The sequence below is a fragment of the Hippocampus comes genome, unplaced genomic scaffold (assembly GCF_001891065.2).
Source record: "Hippocampus comes isolate QL1 unplaced genomic scaffold, H_comes_QL1_v1.1 scaffold416, whole genome shotgun sequence".
NCBI classification, from domain to species: domain Eukaryota; kingdom Metazoa; phylum Chordata; class Actinopteri; order Syngnathiformes; family Syngnathidae; genus Hippocampus; species Hippocampus comes.
In genome coordinates, this window is record NW_017805837.1 from 1 (window position 1) to 10,506 (window position 10,506).

Consider the following 10,506-nt stretch of genomic DNA (forward strand, 5'->3'; position numbering starts at 1 on the left):
CGTACAACTGTAAAAGCGCTGTTGTTGTTAGCATTCGCCAGAGCTAGCCAGCTAACAATCGCGCAGGGCCTCTATGTACATCTAACCGGTTTGACGTAAATGTTTGTCTGTACTGTCTAATACATGTGTGACATGTGGATGTTTTCCAAGAAAGCTCAACTCACAGCGGATTTTTTTTTGGGCAAGTCGAGCCCACGAAGATCACAGAGCTCGCTTGCTTTTCCTCCGTCCGCGCTCGACTTTTAAAAGTGTAAGCAAACGAATCCACCAATCCATGTATACGATATGGTGGTGACGTCACCAATACGCGACGTTATTTTTCTTTTACGTCATTTGACGGTTGGTAAACCAGCGTTTTGGTGGATTACCGCCACCTATTGGACTGGAGTGTTGCGAACCAGCAAGGCAGAAAAATCCGGTTTCCTTTCAATGAACGATAAACAGCTTATCTAGCTGTCATTTTTTGATCAAGCAGTACCTAGAATATTCCTCAGTACTACGCGCAATTAATTTATTTTATTTTATCCAGGCAAACATGATGGCGATGCCAAGAATGACTCAAGATTGACAGAATTTATTGGGGAAAGATTTTGTGAAAGGGGTTTCACATGTGTGACATGTGGATGTTTTCCAAGAAAGCTCAACTCACAGCGGATTTTTTTTTGGGCAAGTCGAGCCCACGAAGATCACAGAGCTCGCTTGCTTTTCCTCCGTCCGCGCTCGACTTTTAAAAGTGTAAGCAAACGAATCCACCAATCCATGTATACGATATGGCGGTGACGTCATCATTACGCGACGTTATTTTTCTTTTACGTCATTTCACGGTTGGTAAACCAGCGTTTTGGTGGATTACCGCCACCTATTGGACTGGAGTGTTTCGAACCAGCAAGGCAGAAAAATCCGGTTTCCTGTCAATGAATGATAAACAGCTTATCTAGCAGTCATTTTTTGATCAAGCAGTACCAAGAATATTCCTCAGTACAACACGCAATTAATTTATTTTATTTTATCCAGGCAAACATGATGGCGATGCCAAGAATGACTCAAGATTGACAGAATTTATTGGGGAAAGATTTTGTGAAAGGGGTTTCTTCTGCTCCAAAACCATTTTGTCCACAAGTCCTCATCAGTTAAGTCCGTGAACACATTCATGTAGAAAACATAATTTTGGTTCCAATTCTGGTTCCTGGTCTGTGCAATTGGCCGCCTCATTTGGGTAGTGTGGAGCGACCCCATGTGTCCGACACCACACCCTTGCCGTTCTTGGGCATTGGGGTACGGCCTCAGTAGATGCAAACATTTGTTACTCTGGAATCTTCACATATTTGACTGACAGTTGGCGCAATGTTGCTTTTACTAATAATCATATTTCTGCTTGTTTTAAAATGTACAAGTCAAGCATTTCAAACAAAGCAGGGAGCGGGTTGCTCCTTTCAACCGAAGAGTTAAATAACAGGAATATCTTAAGTTAGTTGACAAACTTCCCATCAGAAAGGACACCAATCACAGCAATGCCATAAATAGGAAAGATCAATTCACTGTTTGACAGTTTAGGCATTGTTGAAAAAGGACTTTTCAAAGTAAAAGTTCCATGAAGAAGAGAAAAGACTTGAAGGTCGTTTGTTGAACTCATCATGAACGTGCTTGGCGTTCAAAAATGTTGGCACGTGAACAATTGACTGGGTGGAAATGCGAGCGGTGACGCAGCGGGCTTGTGTGTTTGGGAGGACCCATTCAGTCCAGAGCAGCGTGCAGGAGGGCGCCGTGACCACCCGCCATCTTGGATTTCTTCATCTTGGCGATGGCCCTCTGAAGATCGGAGGCGTGAATCGGACGGATGCAATCCTCTGATGGGCTGAAAGTCACAAACGGCGAGATGGTAAGGACGCACGCAACATGTCGAGAGAAACATCGGGGCACCGTCAGGGGCAACATTGTGGAAGGAGGCGTGACTGACCCGTCGCCGCCAGTGTGCACAAAGTCTCGAACGCACAGCAGGGCGCCATCGCGGCACATCTCCCGAAGGTCGCTGCCGGAAAATCCTTCCGTTTGCTTGGCGATCTCCAAAAGCTCCACCGACTCGTCCACCTGCGGGACAAGGGAAGGAAGGAAAATAGGTAGAAGGCACGCCAAGCAACACTCAGACGAGTGGCCAGCGTGCGAGTGACGAGAACTCACGCTCTCGTTTTCCAGGATGAGTTTGAGGATTTGCTCTCGCTGATGCAAACTCTACAACGCAGAAAAGAGCAGAGACAAGGCCAAAACTGTGACTGCACCTCATGCATTGTCCTCCTTTGTTGGCAAAGCAGGCCACTGGCGCATCAGCGCCATCAGCTGACCTTTGGGCTCGGTAAGCCTGACCGTCTCACTCAAGTCCCGGCGCGGGTACGATCACAACAGGGTGTGCGTACATACCGGCTGGTTGATGTGGAATCTGGTTGGCATCCTCCTCAAGATAGCCGAGTCCAGATCTTGCGGTCGGTTGGTGGCGCCCATGATGATCACCTGAGAAGAGCAAAGGGCGTGCTTAGGGAGTCAGCCAACGGCGGGCTGCTGCCGGCTCACCTGACAGCGGTGGTCCGTGTCCAGGCCGTCCCACAGACTCATGAACTGCGCCTTCATCATGGCCGTGGCCTCGTGGTCTGAGCTCGAGCGATTCCTCAGGAATGAGTCTGCGTGCGTACAAACAATTGGCCACACAATGCATGATAACATTGCCACCCATGTCCATGAAAGCATTTGTTGGCTATGTGCTGGGCGAAGACGCGTTTGTCACCTATCTCGTCGATGAAGATGAGAGCGGGCTGCAGTTTGACGGCCAAGGAGAAAACGGCGGCGGCGAGCTTCTGCGATTCGCCGTACCACTTGTCCGTCAGCGTGCTGGGCTGCAGGTTGATGAAGCGAAAGCCCGCCTGCTTGGCCGTCGCTTTGGCGATCAGCGTCTTCCCGCAACCCGGCGGCCCGTACAGCAGCACACCTGTTACCGTGACAACCGAGTCATGATGAGGAGGAGGAGGATGATGATGATGATGATGATGCTGATGGAGAGGAAGAGTAACTCCAACCTTTGGGGGGCTGCAGCAATCTGGAGCTTTGGAAGAGATGTCGCTTTTGAACGGGCATGATGACGGTCTCCTGGATCTCGGCGATGACCTCGTCAAGACCGCCGATGTCACGCCAGGACATCTGTCAAACAAAGCCAACACGAGAATAACGTGACACGACATGACAGGGTGCCCTCTTAAATGTTTGTGTGTTTTAGTTTGAGCGTGCATAGTTACCTGCATGGTGAGGGGGTCCACCAGGTGGGCGGCGATGCTCATCTCGTACTCGGACAGCTTGACGTCTTTGACGCCGATCTGCCGCATCAGCTTCTCTGCCTGACAGACGCATGGACAAGGAAAAGTATTGTTGTGGCACATTGTCATGGAAGCGATTGAAACGCTGAGTCATTGCCAGATCCCTGCTAAAGCCGCTGCTCGCACGGATCAACTGACCTGTTTCTGCGCTTCCACCTTCTGCTTGCGCGTGGGGTCAATGGCATCGACCATCCACTTGATGGTGAAGTAGGTGACAGCGCCAAAGATGGTCAGGCGGAAGAGGAGCCCCAGCACCTCGTTCCTGCCCAGGGGCCGCGCCGCGTGCTCCACTGGAAGCTCCCTCAGAACCATCCTGATGTGACCAAGCCCACCGCTCACCTCCAGAGGCTCACGCTGCAAACTACCTGATAAACACAATCAACTCAAGGTCAAAATGACATTTCAACATGGCTCCAATGGCTAGCATACACGCACAAGACGACACCAATTATTTTAATAACTGAGTCATCATGTCACATCTGTTCACCTAGCTATCCAATTTCTATTCATCTGTCTTTATGTTCCGATGTAGCTGCCTGTTCAAAAACGCATCCCAATTTCTTTATATTTCTCCATCTTTCCGAGGTGATTTTCCGGTGTCAAAAGCGAAAGTAGTCCGCGCTGTTCGAGTTAGCGTTTAGCATGAGGTTGACCTTCCGGGCTCTACCGCTACCACAAGGCGGCTCTCCATGCAGTCACAGAGGACGTGCTGAATGAAACAACAACAAGCCGAAACATAACTAAAATGTATTCGTGTTCACTTGTGTGTCAAAAAGAAACGTACAGCGTGTTGATGACACCTCGATTGTAGCGCAGCCGTTGTCCTGCCGCTTCTACTTCTTCTTCTACGACTTCTTCTTCGTTTTCAACAGCACAAGGTCTCATGCAGCCATCTACAGGCCGCGCATGTCTACTGCACAATGACGTCTACCTTTGTTTGACCAAATCGCCTGCGTGTATGCGTGTTTGTGAACATGTTTATCTGCAACAAACAATACAAGTGAGTCGTCATAGCTCCCAACCAGTGTCGAAGACCGCAACTTACTTGATTTGAAAGAACAGTCCATAATATCTTGCCTGTTTGGGACGAAAAGGGTCGTTTCTTCTCCTGAGAAATTGATGTGTGGAACTTGGCACCTAGCTGTGGCTATAGCCAAACTCTGGCAGATTTTACTTTCTGGACCTGTATTTGGCACCTCTGAAGATTTCAAATAGTAGCCTTTGGATCCTTCAAGTTATATTTCCATCTGTATTGATACTGTAGCTACCCCATTGTCTACTTTTACACCTTGAGATTGTTTTTTTTTTCATTGCAAAGCGGTTTTATAAATGCAATTCATTTTCTGTGAAATTATAAAGGGACTAAATAAGAGAAAATAATGTTTGAAAAGGTGTTTTGTTACGCAAACTCTGTGGCTCACTGGGCAGCCAGGCTTGCGTTGTTTCCGCTGCATGGTGCCACATTGGCTCCTGCTTCTGGGCCAGTGGAGAGTCAAATTTGTTCTCACGTGTCTCACCTTTGGTTTTCGGCTGTACATATGGGTCATCTTATATGCAAACGAGGTTAGATGTCAAATTAGTTGAATAAGTAATTATTTCTGCTGACATTTTGGACGAGGGACAAATGCAACTTAACTTGGCAACCGTGCGAACCTTCACGCTTTTACAGCCAGCTTCGTCAATGCACACTGATACGCGTAGTAACAGGTAATTACGCTTTTCCTCTACCGACAAAACAAGAAAGTTTGAAGTTGAAAAAGAGCGCTTCAAAATTTATTGCGAAAATCCAGAAAGGAAATGTCGTCGCATTGCCACCGTCACCTCGACTTGTGAGCTTTTGCTCGCTGACTTGCTGGTCCAGGCCAGTGTTTGGATCGCGGTCTTGTTGTCGTCTTGTCGGGGTGCTCGCCTCAAATCACGGCGAGCGAGGCTGCAAACACTCGCTCCTTCCAACCTCGGATGTACGGGACCTGACAAAGGAGGGGGCCGGTGGAGGACCTGGAGGTCCAGGCTCTAAGTACGAGCAGGCTGGAGGCCCGGACGCCTCCCGGCGGTTGTGAGCCAGAAACGGGCCGCGACAGCCGGGCCGTCGGGCAGCTAGCTGGCCGGCTAAATCGCGTCTTCTGCAGACGTCTCCTGCCGAAAGCCCCCGGGGACCGACGGCGTGTGCTTCTCTCTCCGTCTTTGCAACGTTTGCACGGCGAACGTCGGGCTTGTGGTGGCCCGCGGACGTCCGGCCGTGACCGTCCTCCCCCTCATCCTCACCGTCATCCTCCGTCGCCATGGCAGCGCTCATCAAAGAGATCGTCAGCAGAAAAAAAAGACGGTTCCAGGAGGACGGCTTCGACCTGGACCTCACTTGTATCCTTTCCCGGTACCCGCAGCTTCTGCTTCTGGGGAATTTGCTATCTGGCTAATGCTAGCAGTGGCACTTTGTGACTCGTTGTGGAGGAAGCGGCTCGATTATGTGCGAAGCTAACGTTATTGGCACTCATATCAATACATGAAGATAAAAATCGAATGAAATGGTTCTTGACTGGCCACTGGGGTGGATCATAGTTTTTGGCCTCACCAAATAAGATCATAAGACGCCCGTGACCCTATTGAGGATAAAGCGGCTCAGAAAATGGATGGATGGATGAATCGCACTTGAAACTTGAAGCATCAAGTGGACTTTCGTGACAACAGTAATAATTCAGACGGCTGTCTGTGTGATGTGTGTCAATGATGAGATGGCATCTCGAGGAGACGTCCCCATGAAATGTCATTGAGCAAAGACGGCGCCTTTCTCCAAAACATTTCTACCTACTTGCGACTTGCTCCTCTGAGAATCTGCTTGATTAGATTTCCCGGTTGGGAGGTGCGAAGGCACAATGTGCGATGCACATGCACAACAGGTCAGCCATCTGTGAAAACAAATTGGAGCACGAGGACAAATCACGTAGGTGATGCCTGCGCAATCTTTAGTGTGCATGCGTAAGAAGATATCATATCCATGACTGATAACTGCAATATTTTCATCTTATGTCCACTGGAAAGGATGCAGATAGCAAACTAGTCTTGTTGGTCTACTTTGGATGCCTGAGGCGCAGCAGTAGGTGGTCACTATGAAAGCGGAGATGATGGGATGGAGGGATAGCAAAAGAGGCGAGACTGCGAGCTGCCCTCTGGTGGACGGGAGGCAGAAACAAGGCCTGGTTTATCCTTAGCCAGTCTGTCAGACATCTACCCCAACATCATCGCCATGGGCTTCCCCGCCGAGCGTCTGGAAGGCGTCTACAGGAACAACATTGACGACGTCGTGCGGTGAGACTTTTTTTTTTTTCCTCTCAACTTCGTGTTGAGTGTCGCACTTACGCCGCTCCTTTGCATGATGCAGGTTTTTAGACGCAAAGCACAAGAGTCACTACAAGATCTACAACTTGTAAGTGCAACACACGCGCACAAACACAAACGCACACACAGAATGACAAAAGTTTATTGGGTGTGTGTGCGTTGCCAGGTGTGCGGAGCGACATTACGACACGTCCAAGTTCAACTGTCAAGGTAAGATGATGCTCCTCGGGCTCTGCCTTTTTCTTTTTTTTACTTGAACTTTTTATCATCTTTATTCAGGATGGGATGGGCGTTGTTTTCACCGGGACGGTATTTTATTGATTTATTTTACAGCGGACGGGGACTAAGATCGGATTTTTTTTTTCCCCCGTGGGAGTGGATTTGATTTTCACTTCCGTGTCCCCCACAAGCGGCTGCACAAAATTTGCGATGCGCATGGTGAAGCCTAGCATTAGCGCGCCACGTGTGTCTCGCTCCCCAGTGGCCGAGTACCCGTTCGAGGACCACAACCCGCCGCAGCTGGAGCTGATCAAGCCCTTCTGCGAGGACCTGGACGCGTGGCTGAGCCGTGATGAGCAGCACGTGGCCGCCATCCACTGCAAGGCCGGGAAAGGCCGCACGGGCGTCATGATCTGTGCCTACCTGCTGCACCGCGGGAAGTTCCGCGAGGCTCGTGAGGCCCTCGACTTTTACGGCGAAGTTCGCACGCGGGACAAGAAGGTGAGCGACAAACACGCACCAAAAACTGTGGCAGGGGGACCTTCGATTTGACCCCGTAAAGTTTCGAGTGCATTTGAGCTTCCTCCTCATTCCTGACATTGCACCCCAAAGCAACTTTTGGCCAGCTGTGTTCTGTTTTTCAAACGTTTGTCTGAACAAAGGCGTGCGTGTTGTTTAGGGCGTGACCATCCCCAGCCAGCGTCGTTACGTGTGCTACTACAACACGCTACTGAGGAGCAGACTCCACTACTCGCCTGTGGCTTTGCTCTTCCACAAGATGCTCTTTGAAACCATTCCCATGTTCACGGGGGGGACCTGCAGTCAGTACACACACACACATACACCCCCTCACCTTGTTCTTCGCCCTCGCTCACGTTGTCGTCATGTCCGGTCCTGCGTGCAGATCCCCTGTTTGTCATCTACCAGCTGAAGGTGAAGATCCACACGTCCAACCCGGCGTTCACGCGCCGCGAAGACAAGCTGATGCTCTTCGAGTTCCCGCAGCCGCTTCCCGTGTGCGGCGACATCAAGGTGGAGTTCTTCCATAAGCAGAACAAGATGATGAAGGTGAGGGGGGGGGGGCACAACCCCGGGCGCCTTATTCGGCCCTCTGCGGTGCCGTTGCGCTTGCGTCATTTTTTTTTCCCCCCAAATGCACTGTCATCAGAAATTTGGACATGACGATCATGTGAGAGTTAATTTTTCATGTCTAAAGGGTTTTGCTGCATCCGGTGTTTTCATTTATGTGAGAGGGAGACGGTCCGAACGGCTCTCTTTGAATCTTCGTGCTGATGTCCTTCCTCCTCTTGGCTCTCAGGACAAGATGTTCCACTTTTGGGTCAACACCTTTTTCATTCCCTGGCCTGATGAGGACCCGCAAAGGCTGGAGAATGGCCAAAGCGGAACCTTGCGGGACGCCGGATCGGACAGGACTCAGCAGAACCAGGAATGCGGCGGCAACGATGACGACGACTTCCTGGTTCTGACTTTAATGAAGAACGACCTGGACAAGGCCAACAAGGACATAGCCAACAGAAACTTCTCGCCCAACTTTAAGGTTGGTTTGAATCATTCCCTTTTTTCTAATCGCTACACTGGGACATTCACATGCTGGCCAGAGATATTTCCTACACTGAAAACGCCAATGTAGTCAGTCACTGGGGAGTCGGGGAATGAGAGCAGGTTGCCAATCATCGTCTCATCCCTCGGCAGCCTAATAAGTGTGCAACCGGTCCGTTAGGTGAAACTGTTCTTCACCAAGACGGCGGACGAAGGCGGCGGCAGCGACCGCGAGGCAAACAGCGCGTCGGTGACGCCGGACGTCAGCGACAACGAACCTGATCACTACCGCTACTCGGACACCACCGACTCGGACCCTGAGAATGAGCCCTCTGACGACGACCGTGACCAGATCACCAAGGTGTGAGCCGCCCGTCGGGCCATCGGCCGCTGAAGCTCCAGGACCGCCGCAACCTCCGGACGCCACCCCTCGCCCCGGTCAACGGCGGCATTGTTGGGCGGCGGTCCAGTTATCGTGCCGTATAAGGTCACGGAGAGAAAAGCCTTCTCGGTGACTGTCAACAAATCATTCCTTCCACTTCCTGGCTTTGCCACAGAGACCTTCAGCGCATTTGTTTGGACACTTGGAGTGGAGTTGCCAGAAGCGGTGCCCATTCGGGGCTCCAAAAGTCGAGACGCAACTTCCAAGTCGGGGGAGTGGAAAAAAAGATCCCAGCTTCAGTCCGGAAAACGTGTTCGAATGGAACGTCTTCGTTTTCTGTTTGTGTCTTTGTTTTCCAAAGGCATCAAACACTGTCCAGTGAATAAAGAAAATATTTATGAAATTGAGTTTTGCTTTCAATGGAATAAGATTAAAACTAGACAGGAAGTGACGCCTTCATGTTTGTGACACTTTCCGAGACACACACACACACACACATACACCCTCCGTGGTTGCTAAGCAACCAGTCAAGCTCCACACGGAGCGACTTCCTGTCACATGACGCCTTTGAATGCCTCAAGTGTGCTCAGCGCAGATGTCAGACAGCCGTCGAAGTTGGAGTGGGTGAAGGCGTCGCCGGCGCAAACCAGCAGGGGATGCTCCGACAACGTCATGTGACCCGGACAGCCCGCCACCGCGCTTGCCACCTAACCGACACACATCAGGCTCTTGTTGTGAAATGCGTGGCATCACCCTTTGGAAAGCTTTTCACGTGATGGGCTCACCTGCGAGTACCTCCACTTGTGGCACTTGATGCTGATTGGCTGTGGCAGTGCAGGGAGGAGACGGTTCAGCTCCCCCAAGATAATTGGCTGCACTTCCTCGGCATTACGCTCCAGGTTCTGCAGACCGAAGGGAACGCCAGTGTGGACAACTAAGGATGGCCCTAGGCCCGCGCCCCCATCTGGACAAGGCGTACAAGTCACGGGTTATCATCAATTCCCCCGTCAATCGAGGCGTGAGTGCGTCACCTGTGCAGCGTTTGCGAGGCTCCACGGTTGCATAGCATATAATTTTGGAGTTGTCGCCGTCGTTGTTGTAGTATCGGACACCCCAGGGCACACCCAAATCGGTCCCGGGAGGGAAGAAAAGCGCCAAGGCGAAACGGGATGAGTATGACACGCCGTGCAATAGCTCCCTCTGCTGGACAGATAAAACTGACAGCACATCTTGACTATGAATATTATACAAACACACATATATATATATATACGTTGTTGTAGTATCGGACACCCCAGGGCACACCCAAATCGGTCCCGGGAGGGAAGAAAAGCGCCAAGGCGAAACGGGATGAGTATGACACGCCGTGCAATAGCTCCCTCTGCTGGACAGATAAAACTGACAGCACATCTTGACTATGAATATTATACAAACACACATATATATATATATATACACACACACACACACACACACACACGCACTTGGCCGATCACGCATGAATTAGTTTATACAAAACGCTATTCAAATACTCGACATTCAATGATTAATCTTCCTTTTGTGTACACACGTGTACCCTTTGTGGCTTCCGTTCGGGCCGAAATTTCGAAATCTCCAAGATATGGCGAGGCCATGAGAAAGCGGGGGAAG

At 50.5% G+C, this 10,506-nt stretch overlaps 3 protein-coding genes and 1 long non-coding RNA gene across 6 annotated transcripts in view; 1 reads left to right on the plus strand and 3 right to left on the minus strand.

Annotated features, from left to right (window-relative positions):
• Positions 1-1,039: 1,039 nt before the first annotated feature.
• atad1b (ATPase family AAA domain containing 1b) lies at positions 1,040-4,971 on the minus strand. 3 transcript variants are annotated; one of them, XM_019887842.1, is made up of 10 exons: positions 4,144-4,259; positions 3,498-3,720; positions 3,282-3,380; positions 3,066-3,186; positions 2,777-2,977; positions 2,566-2,672; positions 2,416-2,505; positions 2,179-2,229; positions 1,958-2,088; positions 1,040-1,855 (listed from the first exon to the last, which is right to left on the minus strand). In XM_019887842.1, exons 1-10 carry the CDS (start codon positions 4,242-4,244, stop codon positions 1,735-1,737), a joined length of 1,245 nt encoding a protein of 414 aa, XP_019743401.1. In that variant the 5' UTR covers positions 4,245-4,259; the 3' UTR covers positions 1,040-1,734. The 3 variants fall into 3 exon arrangements, with proteins under 3 accessions (XP_019743401.1, XP_019743403.1, XP_019743402.1); XM_019887844.1 differs by lacking the exon at positions 4,144-4,259 and adding an exon at positions 4,877-4,971 and having other exon boundaries at positions 1,735-1,855; positions 3,498-3,724; XM_019887843.1 differs by having other exon boundaries at positions 1,735-1,855; positions 3,498-3,724; positions 4,144-4,220.
• A 214-nt stretch (positions 4,972-5,185) lies between these two features.
• Positions 5,186-9,259, plus strand: ptenb (phosphatase and tensin homolog B). The gene is made up of 9 exons (XM_019887845.1): positions 5,186-5,720; positions 6,581-6,665; positions 6,739-6,783; positions 6,862-6,905; positions 7,177-7,415; positions 7,594-7,735; positions 7,819-7,982; positions 8,233-8,472; positions 8,656-9,259. Exons 1-9 carry the CDS (start codon positions 5,642-5,644, stop codon positions 8,839-8,841), a joined length of 1,224 nt encoding a protein of 407 aa, XP_019743404.1. The 5' UTR covers positions 5,186-5,641; the 3' UTR covers positions 8,842-9,259.
• LOC109526519 (uncharacterized) lies at positions 8,062-8,260 on the minus strand. The gene is made up of 2 exons (XR_002170355.1): positions 8,183-8,260; positions 8,062-8,137 (listed from the first exon to the last, which is right to left on the minus strand). It is a non-coding gene; the product is annotated as an uncharacterized LOC109526519 (long non-coding RNA).
• Positions 9,260-9,410: 151 nt separating the features above from the next.
• rnls (renalase, FAD-dependent amine oxidase) overlaps positions 9,411-10,506 on the minus strand; it is a 22,367-nt gene continuing 21,271 nt past the window's right edge. Inside the window, exons 5-8 of the mRNA XM_019887782.1 lie at positions 10,130-10,254; positions 9,888-10,056; positions 9,642-9,820; positions 9,411-9,563 (exon numbers count right to left, since the gene is read on the minus strand). Of these exons, the coding sequence (XP_019743341.1) occupies positions 9,411-9,563; positions 9,642-9,820; positions 9,888-10,056; positions 10,130-10,254 (626 nt within the window). The remainder of the gene's footprint in view (positions 9,564-9,641; positions 9,821-9,887; positions 10,057-10,129; positions 10,255-10,506) is intronic.

What these genes read in the sequence shown, in the direction of transcription:
- atad1b (XM_019887842.1), bottom strand. Translation starts at nt 4,244, where the DNA reads ATGAGACCTTGTGCTGTTGAAAACGAAGAAGAAGTCGTAGAAGAAGAA. An exon ending in ATTGCTGCAGCCCCCCAAAG is followed by an intron (nt 2,978 to 3,065) that starts GTTGGAGTTACT and finishes TCACGGTAACAG; the next exon opens with GTGTGCTGCTGTACGGGCCG. An exon ending in GTGCACACTGGCGGCGACGG is followed by an intron (nt 1,856 to 1,957) that starts GTCAGTCACGCC and finishes TGTGACTTTCAG; the next exon opens with CCCATCAGAGGATTGCATCC.
- ptenb (XM_019887845.1), top strand. Translation starts at nt 5,642, where the DNA reads ATGGCAGCGCTCATCAAAGAGATCGTCAGCAGAAAAAAAAGACGGTTC. An exon ending in AACATTGACGACGTCGTGCG is followed by an intron (nt 6,666 to 6,738) that starts GTGAGACTTTTT and finishes TGCATGATGCAG; the next exon opens with GTTTTTAGACGCAAAGCACA. An exon ending in CACTACAAGATCTACAACTT is followed by an intron (nt 6,784 to 6,861) that starts GTAAGTGCAACA and finishes GTGCGTTGCCAG; the next exon opens with GTGTGCGGAGCGACATTACG.